The 14139-nt window shown below is 40.6% G+C and overlaps 2 protein-coding genes across 2 annotated transcripts; both read right to left on the bottom strand.

Moving 5' to 3' along the window:
- Positions 1-372: 372 nt before the first annotated feature.
- On the bottom strand, positions 373-2310 carry bglapl (bone gamma-carboxyglutamate (gla) protein, like). Its single transcript, XM_077524661.1, is given in 5 exon segments — positions 373-841; positions 944-1046; positions 1823-2077; positions 2161-2277; positions 2280-2310. Coding segments are annotated over 5 exon segments (609 nt in total). The 3' UTR covers positions 373-738.
- A 5632-nt stretch (positions 2311-7942) lies between these two features.
- erp27 (endoplasmic reticulum protein 27) lies at positions 7943-13613 on the bottom strand. Its single transcript, XM_077524660.1, has 7 exons — positions 13276-13613; positions 11927-12012; positions 10329-10466; positions 10124-10240; positions 9930-10055; positions 9499-9696; positions 7943-8027 (listed from the first exon to the last, which is right to left on the bottom strand). The coding sequence occupies exons 1-7, from the start codon at positions 13328-13330 to the stop codon at positions 7986-7988; spliced, it is 762 nt and encodes a 253-aa protein (XP_077380786.1). The 5' UTR covers positions 13331-13613; the 3' UTR covers positions 7943-7985.
- Between the last annotated feature and the right edge of the window lie 526 nt (positions 13614-14139).

Here is a 14139-nt window from a genome sequence, read left to right as displayed (position 1 = left end):
AACTTTGGCAAAGAAACAACGTACGTTACTAGTAGTGAGTCGCGACATTACAGTATTACCAGTTCTAGAAAGACCAGTAGTATGCAGATGTCAACTACTAACATGTTAGAATGCTACCAGTATGCCAAAGTTATCCTAGACTACTATTCAGAAAGCTTTATAACAGTAAGACATTGTTGTTCTACTTGTGCGTCATTCTACGAGTGCACTGAATCACATGCTAGTATACTAGTACATAGACCTTAAACTGGATGTCACAATTTTCAGTAGTGACCTCAAAATAATATTTTAAAGGATTTCCATCATTAAAAACAAAACAAAAAAAACACTTGAAGTCATTGTTGGACAAATAAAATAATTTATTTCCTTGAAATCCAGAGGCAACGTGTGGTTACAGCCATAGCAGATAATTCACGCACAATTCACACACTCTGTACACAGCAACTAACACTAAAGTACACCTAAGAGCTCATTACTATAACCGCTGCTGAAGCATGGCATAAATATAATCAATACAATCATTCAAATACACTTTTAGCACCATTCATCGTGTTATTCGAAGTTGGGGTGGGGGTGGTGTGAGGAAACATTTCAACATATGTATGTGCACCTCTGTGGACGTCGCTTGTGCAAAAGTTTGTGACCTCCGTCTGTATAATCACAACGGGGTCAAAAGACGGAATGTGTTTGTCTGCCTCTTGTTGAGGGGAGATGCAGGTGACGTGTGCGCGGGAGCGCTTAGAAGGGAGGGGGTCCGTAGTAGGCCGTGTAGGCCGCCACGATCCCCTGCGTCTCTGCCATCTCGTCGCAGCCCGTGTTCAGCTCACACACCTCTCTCAGGCTGCACCCGAACGAAAACAATAGCGTTATTGAAGAGTATTGCTATACAACTAACCAATATTATTTAAAAAAAACAAAAAACAAAAAAAAAAACAACTCGTACCGCTCCATCTGGTAAAAGGAGAGGGGGGCTTGGCGTCTCGTCCTCAGCAAAACGGAAGCCACGTCTCGCTTCATGACCACGTGAGAGTCTTGGGAGTCATTTCCTAGAAGGGCGCAGAGGTTTGATGTATATGTCACGTGGAAAGTATCATTTATGTAAGCGTTCGCTTTTCCCTTAGTGGGAGCGCGTATTAATGATTTGCCATTTGTGGATTTATCCAGTTGCAGGTTGCATTTGGGTTGGAATCCATCCTCTTATTATTCGCTGAAAAACTCATCTTTTCTTTGTTTTTGTATCCAGTGTAATATAAAATTAAGCTTTGGCTCAATTTTGTATAATATTAGGGCCAAGGAACTATGTTGAAGTGAGTTGAGGATCATCATCAATTCCTCGAGGGCCTGACTAGTCCTGCATGTTTGCGAGGTTTCTCTACTTCAACACACCTGATTCAATGATCAGGATCATTATCAGGCTCCTGCAGAGATTGCTGATTAGCTTAAATATGAATCAGCTGTGTTGAACGTGGGGAAACCTCAAAAACATGCAGGACTCAGGTCCTCAAGGACCGGACTTTGACACCACTGCTCTAGATCCTCACATTGGACTTTGTTATTAAAAATTCACCTATTTAATGTTTTCGTGTTTGTTATGAAATTATCTAAGTTGCCATAAGATGGCACCAAAGTTCTGTTTAATAGAAAATTAGTGCTAAAAGCTGTGACTAATATAAATATAGTAATACTTTTGTTTGAGTTTTGTTTTTATTTTTATGGGCTGAGACTTTTTTTTAATTTTTTTTTTTTTTATTTTTTTTTTTTACATTTTAAGCTATCATTTTTGGTGTCAATCATACACATTCTGCTTGTATCGATGGCTTACCTTCAGTGCTGTCTGACTCAGATGAAGAGGAGGAAGAATTGGAGTCAGAGTTGGAGTCAGAATCAGAGTCGGAGTCAGAGTCGGAATCAGAGTCGGAGTCCGAGTCCGAATCGGACGAGTCTGAGGATGAGTCGGAAGAGTCGGACGCCGAGGAGTCGGCGTTTTGGCCGCCGTCGCCGTTGTCGCCGTTGTCGCCGTTGTCGGCGTGGTCACCCACATCGCCGCCGTTCGAGTGGTCATCGTGAGACTCGACAACTTATTGAAAAGGACGTAAAATAGAAGAGATGAGCAAAGTTCGCTCCGAGCACGGACGCTGACGTTCCCGAAACGCTCCTTACCTCCTGTGGCCCAGCAAGCTGAGAGGAGAGCGCAGATGACGAGAAGGCTGAGAGTCTTCATGTTGTTTTGGGGTTGAAGTTTGACTTCTTCGGTTGGTCCTTCGGATGTGCTGGTTGCTTCTGCTTCCATCCCCCTGAAGCCAGATCCATTTTATACTCTTGTCACACAGTGAGGAGACCCTCTGATTGGCTGGAAGATCACATGTCAACATCTCCTCTTGCACTTGTCAAAAGGAGGCTGCCACAAAAAACTCCCACTCGGGCCCGGGACCCGCTCCAAAGAATTCAGTCACCCCAAAGCACGCTCTCACTCAACCTGAAAAGTTCTTGGCCTGCTTTTAAGTTGGAGTTCTTCACGTTTCCCCATCAAATCGCACTTAAAGTTATATAATCGCTTCACATGCTCCCTGAAAGTCAACACATTGGTCACAGCAAATAAGACTCAAATCTTTACAATCTAATTGAACAATTTGGATATTTTTTTTTTATATGATTGTCATGTGCAGTTTGAAAAAAGGTCCCGTAAATAAAAAAACATTTTCATTGTTTTTTTCCACTCCATTTTTTTGGTTAAAAATGCAACCTGTCCCAACTGATTGATGATAATGAAGATGATGATGATGACTTTGATGTTAATGATATCACTTAAATATAGGAGATTAAGAAAAAAATACTAAACTAATGAGTTAACAGAAAATGAATGATAAAAGTGAAATAAAAGAACAACTTTGAAAAAACTAATCATCACCCTCTTAAAATAATTGCCAGTCCCCCCCCCCCCCCCCCCAAATCATCTCCTCATGATGCCAATGGTTCAGTTTTTTTGTTTGTTTTTGTTTGTTTTTTTGAGGGTCATGCAAGGGTTATGCTTACTGTCATGACTAGGGTCATGTAAGGGTTATGTTTACTGTCATGCAAGGGTTATGTTTGGGTCATGACCGTGAAGTCAAGTGTCTGTTTTGAACTGATGTAACCAGCATCTAGTTTCAACTGGTCTTAAGATATGTGATGTCAGAAGCTATGTGATGTCAGGAATCTTTAATCTCTTTATCTGGTCAACAGCCAATCAGAAGTGTGTGTTTTGTCGGATTATTACCTCTGTTCCGATGTGCACCTCCACAGCCCAAGTTAGCTTAGCGTGTCGTGATTCTTGTCTAGTCAAGTTTGTTCTACACCTCTCAATGTTATGCGAACAAAGAGTTAAAATCTTATTTGTGTCTGCGTTTTTGGGATCCAACTTCAGAACATAACAGGCAGGCCCAGAAGTATTCTGGAACAGTTTGTGCAGAGTACAGAAAGTACAGAGGTTTCCGTCGTCTCTCCATCTAATGATAGCCAAATGCATTTTCATCATTTTAATTATCTGTCTTTGTCACAAGATTCAAAATAACACATGAACATTTTAAATTGGAATATTTCTGGTATGTGATTGGATTTTAATAGAAGTGTTGCTTGTGCAGAGTCCTGCGTTGCCATTTTGTGCCATTGCTATCATCTTACTGCGCTCCTTTTGCCCCACATGCTATATCCCACCCCCACAAACCCCAAACTACAGTGCGAGCGCGCCACAAGCTTCTAATCGAGTGACACGGAGTAGCGGTCGGGCTCATTATGCGACAGACTTAATTAGAGTGCTCCAGCGTCCCGCCACAGCCGCGGGCGAACGCTATTTCGGGACGGCAGAATCTGGCACGGGCCGACCGACGCTTGGCAACACGAAGCGGTGGCCCGACGGACAAATGCCGCGCGCTTACAGGCAGCTAAATATAAGGAAGGACGATGTGTTGCTATATGGTGATATGCATGCGGTTTCGGACACGTTTGGATGCAGTTGTGGGTTGCTTCAGAGAAAAAACAGCTAATCTGAACTTTACTGCATCAGCAATCAAACGTTGGTAAAATGCAAACATTTTATGATGTAACTACTAGTGCAGTCTGACCTTGATGCGCTTGTTCCTATAGTCTAGCGTTATTCCTGGTGTCGGGCATTTGTCTTGGACGATAAGCCGTGTAATTTCAATGTCTAGCCTTGTGGTTGTTTTATTGTGTGGAGGCAGTTCACAAAACAATTCCCGCAAACTTCTCACATTGTCTACGGCGAGCTTCGTTCTTTGAGGTTGAAGCCAGACAGACAATAGGACATGACTTTTGGGGGGTTCAAGGAAAGGGAACCCATTGGCAAACTTATTCACACAACAACAACAGCAAAAGTAGTAAATGTATTAATTTCTGTTAACACAACACAGCCAATAAATCTATTTACAAAGGAGGTGAATGGAAGCTACAGTGGCTATGAAAAAAAGTCGACACAGCCCTGTTCAAATACCATCCATCCATCCATCCATTTTCTTGACCGCTTATTCCTCACAAGGGTCGCGGGGGCTGCTGGCGCCTATCTCAGCTGGCTCTGGGCAGTAGGCGGGGGACACCCTGGACTGGTTGCCAACCAATCGCAGGGCACACAGAGACGAACAACCATCCACACTCACAAGCACAAGCACACCTAGGGACAATTCGGAGCGCCCAATTAACCTGCCATGCATGTCTTTGGAATGTGGGAGGAGACCAGAGTACCCAGAGAAGACCCACGCAGGCACGGGGAAAACATGCAAACTCCACCCAGGAAGGTCCGAGCCTGGACTCGAACCGGAGACCTCAGAACTGGGAAGCGGACGTGCTAACCACTCGACTACCGTGCCGCCCCCTGTTCAAATACCCACATCTGATATTGAAGACATTTGGGGGAATTGATGACAGAAAGGGTGTTTATATAGCTCTCAATATGGTGCTGCTACTTGATCAACATACCAAATTGTATTAGGTAATATTTTATTTTAAAGTAAACACTGTAAAAGCACAACTAGTGCTAATGTGACTAGTGAGCGGATTTCAAGACGGCATATTAAAGTGGTCACTTTTGAACAGCTTGTGCAAAACAAACAAACCAAAATGTTTGACCCATATAGAAGCACATTCCAAAGGCTGGCACTATAAAGACAAATGTATTGCACAAATACTCAAATCAACTCAACTCAACTCAACTCAACTCAACTCAAGTTTATTTATATAGTGCTTTCAAACAGCCTGAACTGTCACAAAGCGCTTTACAAAACACACAAAAAAACAAGCATAACATAAAACATTAACACCAATACAATACAATCACAACAAATCAACATTCTTCCATCCCTACATACGCTTTGATGTTTGAAGCAGTTCTTAGATGATAATTACAGTACGAGTTACTCAGAGAAAGTGTTTTTCTCTAAAAAAAAAAAAAAGCCACTCTTGAAAATAATTGTTCGAGGCACTATAAGCTAAATAAGCACTAAAACTGGCTTAAAAAATATTTATTATTTATTATTTAAAAATGTAAAGTGCATACTCACCTACATGCAAAGCCTTCATACATGCATTTTAAAAATGAGATTTTTCATATCAATGCAAAAAGTATTTTAAGTATTTTTAATATAAAGTAGTTTAAGTATATAGTACATATTACTGTGTATCAAAACATATCACATGATTTTCTGGTTATAAAAAAAAAAGCCCTCCTGTTGTATTTATTTATTTTTTTATTGAGTGGAAACTATACATTTTTATTAAATGACTATACAGTCACAACAAAAATAAGTAAACCAAATCCATGACTAGGATTTATAGCTATACAGTACATATTTATTATTTAATAAAATGATAAATAAATATGTTCAATTCCTAGTATAATACTTGTAATTTGATATTGCTTTCCCCCTTTTGAATAAAAACAGCAAAAAATAATCAATATGTGAAATACATACTGATCTTAAACAATAAAATGAACCATAAATCATTAGATCATATCCATTCATTCATATGAGTGATTTTTAGAACGATAAATGAAACATTTGGTGTGAGACAATAAAATACATGTAAGTTTTTTTTTCATGGTGGCAGGGTTAAAAAAATAAATAAATAAAAAATAGAGGCTCATGTGATTGCAATAATGTTTATTTTTAAATAATTCTGTATGGACCATTTGGTTAGTTTAGGTATGATAATTTTGAACATTTATTCAAATATAATTAATCAAATCTTGCCTATATTAGTATTAAGTGAAGACAAGCTCAGTTTCACTGTTGTCGGATTCAGTTGTGACTCACATCTTAGAAAGTGGAGCATTCCAATTATCTTCGCCTCTTTGTGAAATAAAACAGTTTGTGTTATGTCACTTTGACCAAATGCAAACTCCATCCAAGACTGTCTGGATGCCACCTGTCAGGGTTTCCCAATTCCACCGGATGCTTGGGCTTGGCAGGACGGCACCGACAATTACAGTATGTTGATCTCTGTCTGGACCTTGAAATTCCCTTCTCGCTCGAGTGGACACTGCTGGGACCATCCCAAATGTTTTCTCTCACAGTGTCTGCATCCTATGTGCTTTTCATTTTTGGCATTTTTTTTTTTTTCAGTATAATTACTAAACACTCATCTTAGTACTGGGGAGCCTCTAAAGTCCAACGCTCCTGAGGACGAACAATTTGGAATGCGACGAAAACTTTCGGGGAAAAATACACTTTTAAAGTCGCACTGAATTTAGGAACTCACAACTGTTGTCATGCATGATGTTCTGTAGCATAGACAATGAATGGTATATAACTGTATGTACCATTATATAACAGCATATAAAATGAATTGTACATAAATGTACTATTATATAACAGTATATAAAATGAATGGAAAATGTGCATACCATTAGATAATAGCTTATAAAATCAGTGGTATATAAATGTACGTACTATTATGTAACGGCATATGAAATGAATTGTACATAAATGTACGTACCATTATGGTATATAAAATGAAAGATATATAATTGCCCGTACCATTGCATACAACTGAATGGAAAATGTGCACATCATTCGATAATAGTTTATAAAATCAGTGGTGTATAAATGTACATACCATTATATAACCGACATATAAGGTGAATTGTACATAAATATACGTACCATTATGGTAGATCATATATACATATATATATATATATATATATATATATTATTTACTAAATAATAGCATATCAATTGAATGGTGTATATAAATGTACGTACTATTATATAATAACATAGAAAAGGAATGGTATATAAACGTATGTACAATTATATAATTGTATCTAAAAATTGATGGTATATTAATGTTGATATGTTTATACAGTAATGAGGGTTTGGGAATCCAGGTCCAGAAAGTAAAAACCATGCCACAAATTGGCTTTAGCCACAGGTGCTTCGACTCAACTAGCAGGTAAACGAGCTCGTCTCCACCTGTTGAGTAGAAGCCAAAGCCAAACTAGTTTCAGGGTTTTTCCTTCTGGATTCCCCAACCCTGACTATAACAGTATATAAACTGAATGGATGGATGCTATTTTCGCTCCAAAATGATGTGTTTCATTTTATGTACGTTGACTTTATTCTAAAGTAACATGGGGATGACCTTTGACCACTGTCTAGAGCATCCTGTGTCTTCCTGCTCTGCTGTGTGTCACTCACTGAGGCGGTTGTGTTGTGGTCACGACTGTGACATTTGTGGACAGACTGACAAAGCGTGCCAGCCCGTCTGCAGCTTGTGGCCGCCGACACGCGGTCAGCAAAGCAGACCGCAGACGGCCTCTCGCTGGCATAAACAGACAAAACAAAACAAGACACACAACGAGTCGACGTGCAGCTGTGGATGTCGCAAAGGTTCCCGCGCTGTTGGCAACAAAGAAGACTCACCAGGAGAATGTTTATTGTTTTTATTGAATTCGCTTTACAACAATAACATTGATTCACATCTTTTTAACAGCATTAGAGCTCTGTTTTGGGCTCTTCGCCAGCCTGTTTCACCTCCTGAAAAGTACAGAAAAAATGTCATTATTACCCACAATTTAACATGATTGTTATCAAATACAGTCAATAAGAGGTAGCTCATGTTACTCACTGGGATAAATACGAGATGTGTCATAAAAGTTCTGTCCTTCAATGCAGGCAGACAATCATCCTTAAAAGTCTCAAAAGATATCTACGGCATTGACTTCAGTGTGTGAGATGAGGCAAGAATTGTGGAAGGACAGTTCATGACTGCTTCACCATGAAAATGCACTGAGCATCCGACAGTTCTGGGCTGAGAAGAACTTTTCCTGGAACTTTTCTGACACAGCTTGTCATAGAATTTTGTGAGCATGAACATGGACATCAGGCATTGTCTTCACCTTTGCATTTAGAACAATTTCCACACTTCTGGTTGGTGGGAATTGTACTCCATTTGTGCAGAAAACCTGTTCAGACATAGCTAGATGGCTGGAATTGTCCGAAATTAAGCTACGCTAAAAATTCAGGGATAAGTAGTCTAGATTGATTAAAGGAATACTTTACTTATTTAGCCATTTTTGGCAGTCAAACATTAATATTTTGCCTATAATAAATCTGATATTTTCATTATTTTTCATGTACCATTAGTACCTTTAAAAACACATTTTGCAACTCGCTGTCAACTGAAAATGACATCACAAGGGCTCATTAACCAATCACAGCTCAGCTTGTGAATGTCACATGACCAAAGCTAGAAAACAGGTGAGGAATAAGCAGTCAAGAAAATGGATCAATGGATAATAAATAAATAAGGGGTAGATTTAAACTACTTACACTTGCGCAAGTGGATGAAAAATGTACTCCCAACTGTCTCAAATTTAAGGGACAAAATGCGGTCCGGAGCCCTTGTAGATATTCATAAACACTGACAAAAGCTAAAGCCTTACCATACTACACCATTGAATCCTAATTCCACTGAATCAAACCAAATTGAATGATTCCATCCATTTTCTTAACCGCTTTTCCTCACAAGAGTCGCAGGGGTTGCTGGGGCCTATCCCAGCTGGCTTCAGGCAGTAGGTGGGGTACACCCTGAATTGGTTGCCTGCCAATCCAGGCAAGTTGAATGACTCCACTTGAACAGGTATCATCCTTGAATCGTAATGTACCCCATGTATCGAGATTTGTATTGAATCATCTTTTATTGCAGAGATGCACACCTCTAGAGGGTGCTAAAGCAAGTAATGTTCTAAAAGTATTTGCCATTTTCCAAATGAAATTATAAAAAAAAAAAAAAAAAAAGGGAAGCAGATCTCTGGTACTACATTTTAGAGGCACTGCAATGCTCTGGGTTTCTGAATGGTCAGAGTGATGCAGTGTATGCTCTAAGATAATATAGTCCATAAAATATGGTACTTTATATTTACATATTGCTTAAAAATATTTAAGGGGAACTTAACTAGCAGGTTGAACTTTACAACGTTTGACTTTATTTGTAACCGTTTCTCACCTTCAGTTCCCCTCGCAGGAAAGAGTTGCAGAAGTCTCGCACACGCTCAGTTGAAATGTCTCCCTCGGGCAGCAGCCACTTCATATCCGAGTCCCCATCGTACATTCCGACACGTGGGAGGTCCCCAGATTTGAGTCCAAAGTAGCGCAGAGAGCGGAAGTTGGAATCTTCAGCACCATTGATGAGCACGAACAAGAACTTCAAGACAGTTTGGTTTGTTTCTTAGTAGGATTTTTTTTTGCTTCTTTTTATCCTTGTATGAATATTAAAGTGTTGCTTAAAACAAGACTTTTAATAATAGTAGTAAATATTTTATAATGGCAAATATTTTACCCTGGAAAAGATTATTTTCATTACAGCATTTTCTGAAGGGAAAATTGTTTCAAAAATACAAAATGAAAGTCAACACTGTCTCTTCTCTTGATTCTTACCTTGTCAGTGAACTCTGGAGCCAAAGCCGCCAACTTCTCCTTGAGCTCATTATATTCTTTGCGCCCCTTGTTGGCAAAGAGCAGCAGGTGTGTCTTCACCTCGGAGTTGAAGAGGCCCACAGCTGTCTGAGGAGAGAATGCAATATTATGGAAAGTGAAAAGTAGTAAAAAAAAAACTTTGCAGGTGGACCCACCACTTGGTTGTATTCTGTCATGTAGCGGACCTCGTTCACAGTGATGAAGTTCACAAGACCGTCGGTCTTGATCTTCTCAGCCTCGGCAATTACGAGGTTCTCTTGATGGTTATCGGCCTGGACGCAACACATACTTGAGCATCATCATCATCATCATCGTCATTAACATATGGTACACTGAACAATAGTGCATCTGTGATGGTACCTTTCTGAAAAGAGTGATGGTGTCTGATTTAATGCCATAGTCAGCCCACACCTCTTTCACACCACAAACGGCCACTGAGACTGAATCCACCCGCTTTGCTGCCGCCACAAGCTCTTTGTAGCTGTGACTCTCTTCTCCCTAAAAATTTATTTAAAATATATATACAGTCTGTAAACACAGTTAATAGTGTACATATACTGTATACACATGCATAAGGGCTGGCCTGGCACAAAAAAAAAAAAAAAAGACTTAGGCCCGCCATCCCTGCCCAGCCCAACTCTTGCCTAACCTGTAGTCCTGTTTATTGATGATGTTTCAGTTTGCTATCTATATTTGAAATGGATTAACAGAATGGTCCCTGTAAATTATGGCAGTCTTTGGGTAAAATTAGGAAAATAATAATTAAAAATAACCGCATTGACCCCAAATGAGGCTGGCCCGCCGGGCATCTGCCCTATGTGCCAGATGGCCAGTCCAGCCCTGCAGTACAAACATGCACAATTGCACATACACATACATATATGCATACAACTGTTTCATATATACATACTGAACCCTTCAAGGAGAAATTAAACAAGGAAACATGAAATAAAGCCTTACGCACAATAAAGTATAACATACATTTGTATTTAGGAAGCTGTGCAATATTGTTTACACAGGCAGACGTATGAATTCAATTACATTAAATTATTATGAATTTTAGCACAACACTGATTAGGTTAATAATATACATATTGTACTTTTTTTTTTTTTTTTACTAATTCCATGTCATTCAATAGGAAGTGAAAAGATGAAGTATGGAAAAAGTTTTACTTTATATTCTAATTGGTTGGTTGTTTAAAATTATCGCTACATTCATAAAGGTAGATTTAAAAAAAATTTTTTTACATACATCTGGAATACTCATTTCATTCCCACACACTGAATGTAAAAATGGACGGGCGACGAGAGAATTTCTGGACACACTTAAACTGTCAAAGCCCGTCGAAGTCTGTTAAGTTTTTTTTTCCTCTCGAAACCAAAAAGAAAAATGCAACGTGAACGTGGTCGTAACAGAAAGCAAGGAAGAAAAAAAAAAAGCAGGAATAAACGCAGACAATAAATGGTAGCTATTTTGGAGGTACTATTACACACTCTCTGGGAATTTGTTTTAAATCCTCAGGGAAGGCAATAAAAATATGAGTTCATACATGGGTACAAGCGATTTTGTTATTCTCTTGAACCCTCGTTACTGTTGTTTACCAGGGACTTAACAGAGCTTCACCCACAAGCCTTCACATGTGGACTTCCTGTCAAGTGGCCGACCGTCGTCCCCCGCATGCAGAGGACAGCCAGAGGGCGCGCAATCTATCAGACAAGCAGTCAACCTCTGACCTCACTGCAGTCATGCCAAAGGCGGGGCAACTTGGCAAGGCGCATGCCGTCCCTCTTTCAAGCATATTCGCCATCAGACATGCAAACAAACGGCTTAAAGTTTGGAGTTCTCGGCGTCTCGGAATTTGGCTCTTCTATGTCTGGTTTGCCGCATGAAAGACGGTGTAATACAATGACTCATGAAATTGTTTTATATGTTAAAATGTCCGTCTGGTTTTACTGACCTCCAGGAATCCAATCACCACCACTTCCGCAGAGTTGATGAAGGCCTCTGCAGCTTTGGTGTCATTTAACGTAGGTAGCATTACATCTGAGGAGGAGAAAAAAAAAAAAAAAAAGCACAAATTTTGTTATATAAGCCACGTGGTGATGCTATTGTTTTGTCAATACTGTAAACCTTTTTTTTTTCTTTTTTTTTTGAAGATTAAAAAGGTGCGAGTTGAAACAGACTATTAGGAATAAAGTACTATAATTTCATGGAGAAAATTTTAGAATTTAGGTTTCAAAGGTGACTGACGTGTTTGTCTCCAGGAAAGTGTATATTTACTGATCATCCATCCATCCATCCATCCATCCATCCATCTTCTACCGCTTATCTGAGGTCGGGTCGCGGGGGCAGCAGCTTCAGGAGGGAAAACCAGACTTCCCTCTCCCCAGCCACTTCAACCAGCTCCGCCGGCGGGATCCCAATGCATTCCCAGGCCAGCTGAGAGACATAGTCTCTCCAGCGTGTCCTGAGTCGTCCCCGGGGCCTCCCGCCGGTGGGACATGCCCGGAACACCTCCCCAGGGAGGCGTCCAGGAGGCATCCGAACCAGATGCCCGAGCCACCTCAGCTGGCTCCTCTCAACGCGGAGGAGCAGCGGCTCGACTCTGAGTCCCTCCCGGATGACCGAGATTTTCACACTATTTCTAAGGGAGAGCCCGGACACCCTGCGGAGGAAACTTATTTCGGCCGCTTGTATCCGGGATCTTGTTCTTTCGGTCACGACCCACAGCTCGTGGCCATAGATGAGGGTCGGAACGTAGATCGACTGGTAAATTGGGAGCTTTGCCTTTTGGCTCAGCTCTTTCTTCACCACAGCGGACCGATACAGAGTCCGCATCACTGCAGACGCTGCACCGATCCGCCTGTCGATCTCCCGCTCCATCCTGCCCTCACTCGAGAACAAGACACCAAGATACTTGAACTCCTCCACTTGGGGCAGGATCTCGCCACCCTTTTCCGACTGAGGACCATGGTCTCGGATTTGGAGGTGCTGATCTTCATCCCAAACGCGTCACACTCGGCTGTGAACCGCTCCAGTGAGAGTTGGAGCTTGATGAAGCCAACAGCACCACATCATCTGCAGAAAGCAGAGATGCAATGCTGAGGACACCAAACCGGACCCCCTCAACGCCTCGGCTGCGTATTAGCTAGCTGGAGAGTAAATAGGTGTGTACATGAAACGTGACAAAAACATGAACACTTCTAAATCAGTTATTGTTGTGTTAATTTACCAGCAGTGGTAAAAATGTTTAAAAAAAAAAATCTGGTTAAATTTTTTTTACATATAATAGCTTATCAAACTTACCTTTCTCTTTAGCAGCGACGCAAGACACCAGGACGAAGAAGAGCCCAATCAGCATTTTTTTCTGTATTTTCAGAGGTCCAGTTAGTTTTTCAAAACCTTTGCAGCCTTTTGACTCGAAGTGTTACCTCGTGGCTACTGCTGCTGCGGTTGCCACTGGTGGTGGTGTGTTTTGATAGGAGCTTTCTTGGGAACCAGCCAGCTGGTCCTGATAAGTTTGGGTGCGGGGACATTGGAGTACGTGTCGTCGTAAGACAGGAGTGTGACTCAATCAGATTGTTGGCCAAATTGCACAAGTTACTTTACTTATGATGTCAATCAAAAACACCAGTGTTAGCTAAATATTGTCTTATTTGTTTTGTGTTATAGTTGTAATGTTTTTTTGTTGTTGCAAGGAAATTTTGTTCATGTTAAAAATTTCTTTGCAACAAGAAAAAACTGTTAGAGAAGAGTTTTGACGAACCCTTACGGAAGCGTGAGGGCACTTTAACGTCAATTTCAGTTACCAGCGGGGGGCAGTGGTGGATACAATTTCAGCTTCCTGAGATAGATGAAAATGAATGGATAAATATGCATAATTTTTATTCCACAAAGGCCATATTAATCAGAATTCCGGGCACAAATGTGATGCTTTCAACTAGATTCCACACCTGATGAAGACTTTTTTTTTATTTTTTTTTATGCTGCCTACACATAAACATGCCTTCCCTTAATTATAGTATTGGTTCCCAGAACCATGGATGCATGTTGTAATAAAGCAAAAACAAACTTGATCGTGCTTGATGTACTCGGGGGGGGGGGGGGGGGGGGGGGGGGGGGGGGGGAGTGGAACTGGGTGTGGTTGAACGCAGATCGGCAAAACAGCTG

Source organism: Festucalex cinctus, chromosome 6 (genome assembly GCF_051991245.1).
Source record: "Festucalex cinctus isolate MCC-2025b chromosome 6, RoL_Fcin_1.0, whole genome shotgun sequence".
NCBI classification, from domain to species: domain Eukaryota; kingdom Metazoa; phylum Chordata; class Actinopteri; order Syngnathiformes; family Syngnathidae; genus Festucalex; species Festucalex cinctus.
This window is presented reverse-complemented; position numbering and strand designations above follow the sequence as displayed.